Below are 9,007 nucleotides of genomic sequence, written 5' to 3' on the forward strand. Positions count from 1 at the left end.
AAACAGGCAGATCGACGAAGTACACTGCTGAGGGGAGCAGCGGGCGGGTCAGGAGAGGTCTACCGCGCCATGTGCTCACCTCCGGGGAAGGCGGGGATCGAACTCATGCGGAAGTGGCTTTAGCTTCTCAGTGTAGTGCTTTAACCCGCTGCACCACCAGGGAGGGCCTATTTTTCTTCTTTTAAAATTAAAACATTAGGGGAAACAACAACAACAACAACAACAACAACGAGCCCTCCCTGGTGGCATAGTGGGTTAGAGCGCAACACTGCAAGTGACCCAGCTGCTTCAGTGTGAGTTCGATCCCCCCGCCCTGGAGCTGACCCACATGGTGCTGCAGACCTCTCCTGACCCGCCCACTGCTCCCCTCAGCAGTGTACTTCGTCATTCGGTCTGTTCTGCTCTCCACTCTGTCTCTGGTGAATCCTCTCACCACTCCTGCACCTCTGGCTTGTACCCAGTTCTGTGTGCATAAATAAATAAATCTTAAAAACAAAAAACAAAAACAAAAAAACAAAACTTCACCAGGCACCAGGATTAGAATTTGGAGTAAGGCAAATCTTAGGTAATCAACCTTTCTGATTGTAACTATTGGGAACTGGGCCGGGTTACTGCAGGAAGTCACCAAGCCACCCTCATTCCTGATATTGAGAACAGGATACTACCATTTAGAGCAGAAAAATAGATAAGAGGCCACTGGTGGGGTTTTCTATACAGTAGCCAGTAGCACTGACCAGTGCAGCCATGGAACCTACAGAAACTTCTTTTCCCTTCTTTAGCCATCTCAAAATGTAGTCGGTAAGCTTAAATTCTGACAACTCAAAATACTCTGCAAAGTTTGATGACAGAAGCCCCTTGTCCCTGCATTTAGCCACCAGGCAGCTCAATCTATATAGGACAGATTGAATTTGGCTCCTCTGGTGACTAAAGGGTCTCTCTTATCTACCCAAGACGATATTCTAGAAGGCCAGCTTCTTGTCTCTGTTATTGGTTATTAGATATGTAGGAGTAGGTGAGTATTCAGGCTGTGTCTTGAAGGATTATGCAGTCAACATCTTTTGACTCCTGTACAAATACCGAGAGCATTCAAAAGTGGCAATTCCCCCCATAGAATGTTTCTTAACTTTGCTACCAACCGTGGTTGGATCTGTTCCTTTCCCACACACCTCAGCCACCCCAGTGACACCCCACTCAGACTTTCTAGAAGGAACTCCAGGTCTGCTTTCTTGATGTGATAAATCACTGGCAGCCCTGGGTGAAAGTGAGCTTGGCAGTTGGGTGCAACTTTAACCCCCTGGGGATCCTGAAGCAGGGCTTAGTCATGGATACCCCTTTTTGCATTCTCCGTCAGTAACAGGGTAAACTGAGTCTGGGCTTCTGATTTTGGAAAGCCAAAAATAAATAAATATATAAATAAATAAATAAATAAAAAAGAGAGATCGTTGTAATCCTTCCAAAAATGTAGCTGTGGGCTGGCTCTTTGCACCTGCTGGTCGCAGGCCAGGAGTTCCTGCTCGGGGCAAGCAAGTCCAGTTAGGAACTTTACGGGTTAAATGTCAGACACTAAATTTTCACTATGGGGAGATGCTGAGAGGCATCTACGTGTTGATTTGTGTCTATGGGGGGCATGGGGCCCCAGCTGAAGCATGGACCTCTATTAACCCACGCATGCTCACTGGGGAGCGTGGAGAAAGATTTCTATTTTTTAAAGCACTGGTTCTTAACTGGGGGAGCTATTTGGCAAAATATGGAAGCATTTTTTTGGCTGTCTCCTGGAGAGGGAAAGCACACGCTACTACCCACATACAATGAGCAGAGAGTAGGGGTGCTATAAACACCCCACAGAGACCAAGACAGCCTCCCCCCCCACACCAGAGAACTGTCTGACCCCAAATGCCACCTATGCGGCTGCAGAGAAGCCACGGCCTCAGGTGAGACTCTGAAAGAGAGATCCAAGCCACGAGAGGGCACCGTGGCGGGGTCACGCGGCTTCACAAGTCTCTTCACAGTTGCTCGTAGACCCACACGGAGCAGAGGCTCACCCAGATTTTTCTCTCACTTTATTCTACAACGCTTCCCCTCCCTCAAAATTATAGACGATGTTTCCTGCTTTTAGCTGTCTTTACACCTACTTTTCACTAGAAAGCCAAGACGTTCAAAGATGGGGCCCGAGAGTGAGATGTGGGGGATGCTACCCCTGAGAGTGGTGGACCCCAAAGATAGGGCTGAATTAGAGGGTACCTGATACTGTGCTGGAGAAGAGGTTAGCACCTCCTTAAATCCACCTGCCACTGAGTATAACAAAACCTGAAAAACTAAGAAAAAAAGATGGACCCATTTGGACACAGCAGAAAACTGATAGTGCACAGCGCAGGAAAGCCATCAGCCGCCATCGTGGTCTGCTAATCCCAGCCCGGCTTTATCAGAGGCTGCAGGCTCCCCCACGCCCCACCCCCCACCCTGGGCTCTTGATTCTATTGAAGATTTAAGCCAGTTTGTTTTAAGAAGAACCATTCTAATCCCCTCGGTTTAACTCAGTAACTAATCCTGGTTACTAAGTCACTCAGTGAGCTGAGTGGAAAGCTGTCTTCCCGCCCACAAACACTGAACTTGGTGTGGGTTGTCTTCCCTGATGCTGTAGAGGTTGTGCCAGTGGGGGGAAAGGGCTAAGGGCCTGAGAGGAGGAAGAGGAGGTGAGCTGAGACAGGAAGGGAAGGGAGGCCAGCGTGGTCTGAGAGCTGAACTGGCCAGGAATTAGGTCAAAGTCTACACTGGGGGCGCTTACTTCTTTATTATAGGGCTATTGGCTGTCTGTTCTTCATAAGCACAGAGCACAGTGGATAAAATATTCAAGAGTCATGCATGGGACCAGGGCAGGATGCCAAGCTCTGAGCAACTTCAAGCGCAGAGGGAACTTTCAGAGTCAGTTTCAAATCCTGGTTATCAAGCCCACCGGAGCCTGCCCACAGAGTCCTGCGGGACCACGCACCCCCGGCTCTGTCCACTCCCTTTCCTCCCGGTCCTTCCCAGGGTCATCATCTGGAGGGCTCGGGCATCCCCAGCTTTTCCCAGCGGCGCTCACAGCATGGGCTCCGGCAAGGACCAGCTCAACAGGGTGTTCACCTGCGCTGGCCCAGATTTGCGTCCCACACACCAGCAGCTGGGCTGTCCGCCTCTAATCTCAGCCTTGCCGGGCAGCCAGAGGGCTGGGGGAGTGGGACAGGGCCATAAAAACGGCCGTTTGGAGGAAGAAAGTATGTTAGCTTCCTCCAGAAAACATTGCTGATTTGTGCAAACCAACAGAAATCCCTGTGGCAATCCGGCCTCAGCACCCCCATTCCCTCCGCCAAAGTGCCCTCCATGGCCCTCCCGGGGCCCACGGACCCCAGGAGGGCACAGAGCGGTACTCACGCTGCTGGGGTGCAGCAAGGGCAGCGGCAGCAGCAGGAGCGGCACCAGGACCACCAGCAGCAGGTTCCTGGCGCGGAGAAGGCTCCTCAGCCAGCCCATCTTGGCGCGCTCCTCCTTCCTCAGAGCCTCCAAGGCCTTTGCTCCCGGCGAGGCTGGGACCCGAAGACTTCTTACCCCTTCCTCGGCTTCCAGGGTCCTCTCGCCTCCGGCAAACAGGAGCAGTTCACGGCCCTCGTGCGCACCAAAGCGTGGGCTCTCGGCCTTCCGTTTTAGGTGGGATTGGTGAGTATGGTTTTATGCCCAGCAAAAAGGCACGGTAAAGGACGGTAAACGGGGGCATAATGGGTTCCCGCTTTGCTTGAGTAATAATAGAGTTACTTCATTCTAGGGCTCAGCCAAAGCCCCCTTAACCAATCAAAATCACACCTTGGCCATGCCCTTCTGGCCTTGAAGAAGTCATTTAAAGACTTAAAATAATTAAAAAGCCCAAGATCATGGTGTGCCCGCCACCACTTTTCCTCTTTCTGATGGCCTGTTTGGGCAGCACCCGATCGAGTGCCAGCAGCGTTGGCTGTTGGTAAAAACCTAGTACCCTCGCTTCCCTTAAAACTAGCCCCCAACTTTATCAGCAGCTGATGCAGACGGTCTTCTCTCCCGAACCTGGCACCTTAAAACTCAGTTCGACTTTGTTTTCTTCAAATTGGCTTTCCACTTATTATTTGCCAGGAGCCTGGGTCTCCAAAGCTGTAAAAAAATCCCCAAGATATTCCTGTTGTCATGGGACAAAATCTTCCAGGAGGCCCACCTTTAACTTTTATTCACCTATGGGGAGCAGGACCAGGCTGTAGCCCCGCCCACTCCTCCCAGCCAATCAGCACGCTGGAAAGAATGAGTTCCTCTCTCTTTCAGAGGCAATTCTTGATTGGTCCCAGCAGGGGCCTGCTGATTCTGCAGAACCTAGACAACTTGCAAAGCTTATTTTTGTTTCCGCGACTTCCGAGGGCCTGGAGGGATGGCCATCATCGAAAACAGAATCCCAAGTCCCCAGACCCTGCATTATCAATGTAGATCATAGGACACAGAGCTTTCTCTGGACTCGTCACTGTTGATTATTCCTTAGAAAGATGGTGTGGTTGGTAGCAGGGAGAAAGAGGAATATACATTCTGGAGAGGATACAAAATATTAAGACTTCCCTGGTGGCAAGCTCCTTGTTTTTGGCACCTGGGTAAACATGCACTGAAGTCAGCAGAAGGTATTTGTAAGAAAGATCACAGACCTTTTTAGGGAGAATGGAAAGGGGGGGGGGTTGCCTCTGGGAAGTCTAGATGTTGGTTTTTATTTCAGAGACCCCTGGAACGCAGGTATCACTGGTCTCTCTGGCAGGAGTGAGTGCTCAGTTGCTTCTCTTTGAGGTTCTTTCTCAAGAAAAGAAACAGAAGGTTTCTTTTGGCTCGTCTGCATGGAGGAGGTGGGGAAGCAGATTCATATTCAGGGACAGGGCTTTGGCAGTGCTTTTGCTCTGGAATTTCTGCTGCTTACAGAACTGTAGAAGCTGGTAGTTTCTTTTCTCAGGGCATATAATTTGGAGCAAGAGAGAAAAGAAAAAAAAAATAAAGGAAACTCCAAATGTTCTAGGAGTGGTTGTCTAGGTAGAAAGCTTTGCTTTGATCTGAGAGACACTGGCAATGTCAAGAGTTATGAAATCCACCTGTTCTTGAATTCACAGAATGCCAGGAATGTCTATCCAAGGTCTGCTGCTCTACCAGTTAGAAATGTCCTGAGGGTAATGGTACAGTCATGAGAGAAGTGACCCCAACCAAACCAGTTCTTCTTGACCTTTCAGGCTGGTGTAACCATGGACAGCCCCATCCCCCTTTGAAATTATCTTGCTGTAGAGTTGTTTCTTTAGATGCATGCCAAAGACCAGCTACCATATTCAGGGCTCATTTTGGTAATGATTTTGAACTCAGAATGAATATGAGGAACGTTTGGTAAATATTACTGAATCTGGATAGTAAGAAACAGCCATGGAAGTCAGAACTCATCATTAAACCCATGAACCATTTCGAATTCCTTGGTCAGATAATCTGAGATGACAAAGATTCCGTGGAGCCTGGTAGCTTCATTATAACATTTTTATTGCACCATAAATGAAAATTTGTAAATAAAATTAGGAAAGACCAGTAGTTCTTCAGGATGCTCACTGTGGATATTTTCAGATGAAGAAAGTATTTTCCAAAAACCAATGCTTAAAAGGTAAGACCGATCCCACTGAAGCGGTATCTAAAGTAGTCAGACTCTTAGAGACAGAATGTAGATGGAGTTGCCTGAGGCTGGGGTGGGGAGGAAGGGAATTGCTCTGTGGGTATGGAGTTTAATTTTTGCAAGATGAAAGAGTTCTAGAGATGTGTTACACAACAGTGTGCATATGGGTTAACATTCTTGTACTGTACACTTAAAAATGGTTCAGGTGATAAAATAAATGTTGTTTCTCCTGCTTCTTACCTATTCCCCCCCACCCCATAAAAATATGAAGCATTAAAATCAGTTAGGAAATAAGGAGCACCATAGAAAGCATTTACGTTTAGATCTTTTACCTATAGAAATATCTTCTGGGACCCTCCCTGGCATGCAATGGGTTAAAGCGCAACACTGTGAAGCTATCAGCAACAATGATTTCCATACTGGCCAGGTGCAGCAGACCACTACTGTCCCACCTACTGCTCCCTTTAGCAATGTATTTTAGTCAGTGTGCCTGTTCTGCTCCCCACTCTGTCTCTGGTGACTCCTCTCATGCCCCCGCACCTCTGGCCTGTACCCCAGGTTCATATGCATAAATAAACAAATCTTAAAAAAAAGAAATACCTTCTGATTCATTTACCACTTAGGTGATTCCTTCTTACATTCAAGGTGAAGTGACAGGCAATAAAAGTTTCAATGGAGTTTTTCAGTGGCTCTTGAGACATACCAGAGCATCCCAACTATAGAGGAAATTTCCAGAATTTTTAGATTCTGCAATTTTCATAGCAGTCTAGAAATGGTAGGATGGTTGCATATGTTACTGGCAAGTTTCTGCTGCCAACATCTCGCCCCAAATTATTCTGTCTACGAGCAGCTCTGAGAAAGTGTGGCTTGGTTGTGATGGGGGTGTGCAGTGGCATTGAGGGGTCCTCGTCTGGTAAGTCTATATGTGGCACTAGGGGGAGATTTGGGTGGTGAGTAGTTGATTTGTGTACAAAACAAATCATTATCATAAAACTTTTTGTGGGTAGAGAATTACTTTGTATTTAGATGAAAATAGTGTTTCAGAATCTAGTGATGCAAATTGTGCTTTTCATTTCTCTTTGAAAAGGCCATGTCTTTCTGTTCTCTTTCAGTCACTGGTGGCCATGTAAACTTGACCCCTGATGTGTGATTTCTGTTGCTTTGGGAATGAGCTACAATTGCTGCCAATGGTCCTGGGAACCAGCCTCCCTGTCATAGGCCCCTATTACTGGGATCAGTCATCTAACCATGATAGGGTAACCTGAGGACGCAGGGGGTGGTCAACGGTGGGTCTTTCTGCACAGTGACTGAAAGAAAGTTCTCAGCTCTACTCTGATGGGAATGGGTCCAGGCTGGCATGTGATTCTGAATGTTAGGGAAATGTAGTGTGTAGGGACCAAGTCCCTGCAGTCAAACAGCAAAGGTAGACCATGCATCTAATCTAGTTTCTGACTTTATCTGTACCTTGACCTTTGTGTTAGTCAGCCAGTGACACCCAGAGGAGACTGGGAGGTAGAGAAGCAGAGCACAGGCAGACTGAGACAGACTGAGAGGCAGACAGCCTAAGGGGACTCAAGAGCAGACAGAGATCATCTAACTGGGTTGGGGGTGGGGTGGGGGGAGTGGAGGGGGGTGAGGAGCAGAGACAGCAACTAAAATAAAAAGGAAAGAAAGACTAGTTCAGTGACCATGTCAAGAGAACAGCTCTAGTAGAAAGGAAAGGATTGACCCAAATAGCGTCTGTCAGTGCCTGTGTTGGGAGCAGGTACAAGTCTAGTAAGGGAAAGCAAATGACCGTTCTTCATCTTCTGAGCCTGAGAACATCAGGATGCAAAGGAGTTTTTTCTCTGATGATGAGTACCTCCTTCCTGTACCCTAGTATTTTCCAAAAAGATCATGCAGCTGTGCTGTTTCGAGAGCTCTCTTGTTCAAAGGGTTTAAAAGAAGCCAGGCCAGCTCTCGTCATCATGGGATGGCAGCTTTGAAATACCCATTTCACAATCCATTTGAGCCCAGTAAATCCCGCCTCACTCAGAGGTCAGACTTTTTGCATCTTTAGCCTCCAGGACAGTTGTCAACCTAGGAGAAGCCAGAAAACTGGCACGGACTCTCTTACCCGCCAGGTGCGCCGGCAGAGGCTGTATCTGTCAGCTCTGACTTAGCACAGTGGAGCAGGCCTAGTTATCTTGTTCTTTAGGTGATCATAGCTACAGGCAAGTGAGTCCACCAAGAACAAGTTATATGGGGAACAAAAACACACTCTAGAAGCCTGATGGCGAGGAAGGTAGCAGACTCTCACACTGGACACACAATCAGCAAAACTGGGGAGTATTGGGGCCCCCAAGACCTCTGAGGGCCAGGAGTCCATTCTGCAATGTCTCACAGTGAAATATGGACATTTCAGAAGAGGAGGAAGCCTCACGACCTCATCTTTGCTAATTCCTTCCTTAAAATGTTGCAAAGGATCTTAAGACACAAATCAAATTTTTAGCATTACATCTGCATTGTTCAAAAAGAGGTTAAGTCAGTATTGCTAAGATCAAAGTGTTGGCAGCCAAAAGGGTGGAATGTTGTCTTCTGAAATCATGTTTATTTGCAGCTCTTCCCTCTCGGATGGCGCTGGAGGACTTAGCATTGGGACCACAGGCATGGGGGAGGGTGGCTCCCCCCTTCTTCAGGATGACTCTTGGTTTCTGGGGTCAACACACAAAGCATGACTGTTGGGAGTGTTTCTGTGACCCCTGAGTTGTCTCCCCTATGTTAGATCAGGCTTCAGAAAAGAGGGGTCATCAGATCTAGGTCCTGAGTTACTGACCTTTTAGAGGATCCTTCTTGGTGGCTTTTAGCAATGCTAAGAAGGTGTCTGTGCCTCGCGGGGTGTTTATGGCCTTTAGCACTATTTCTTTATGTCTTACCCCAAGACCTTGGAACAAATGTTCATTCAGCCCAGCACCCTGGCCCCTAAGGTCCCTGAGTTCCCTTTGGACCAAAGCTCAGCCCCCCTCCACCCTGCCCCCGAGCCTCATATCTCTGTGAAGTTTCCCCCTGCTCTGTCCTTCCTCTGGGTATTTGTGGCCACGGCTCAGTGTTGAAGGCTAGTTTAGCTGCATGTCGCGAGGCGTACCTTTCCCCCTCTGGAAGCTTCTTGAATTACCACTGGAGCCCCTTCTTCTATCCAGGTCCCCTATGGCATGAATCAGATGTGCTTACCAGGAAGCACAGGGCAAAGAGCACGGGACACCTGTTTGATCGCTGCCCCTCTGAGATAATGGGTTGTGGCTCGCTGCTGGTGGTCCAGGCAAGGGGAGCTGAGAATGCAGAATTTTTGGA

The 9,007-nt window shown here is 48.2% G+C and overlaps 1 protein-coding gene across 2 annotated transcripts in view; it reads right to left on the minus strand.

Annotated features, from left to right (window-relative positions):
- Nucleotides 1–4,159, minus strand: part of SLC13A4 (solute carrier family 13 (sodium/sulfate symporter), member 4) — a 34,726-nt gene extending 30,567 nt beyond the window's left edge. For both annotated transcript variants that reach the window (XM_004677071.2, XM_012721084.1), the window contains exon 1: nucleotides 3,412–4,159. In XM_004677071.2, coding sequence (XP_004677128.1) covers nucleotides 3,412–3,510 — 99 coding nt within the window. In that variant the 5' untranslated portion in view covers nucleotides 3,511–4,159. The remainder of the gene's footprint in view (nucleotides 1–3,411) is intronic.
- Nucleotides 4,160–9,007: the final 4,848 nt, after the last annotated feature.

This window comes from Condylura cristata, unplaced genomic scaffold, assembly GCF_000260355.1.
Source record: "Condylura cristata isolate star-nosed mole 26May11 unplaced genomic scaffold, ConCri1.0 scaffold00005, whole genome shotgun sequence".
Classification (NCBI taxonomy): domain Eukaryota; kingdom Metazoa; phylum Chordata; class Mammalia; order Eulipotyphla; family Talpidae; genus Condylura; species Condylura cristata.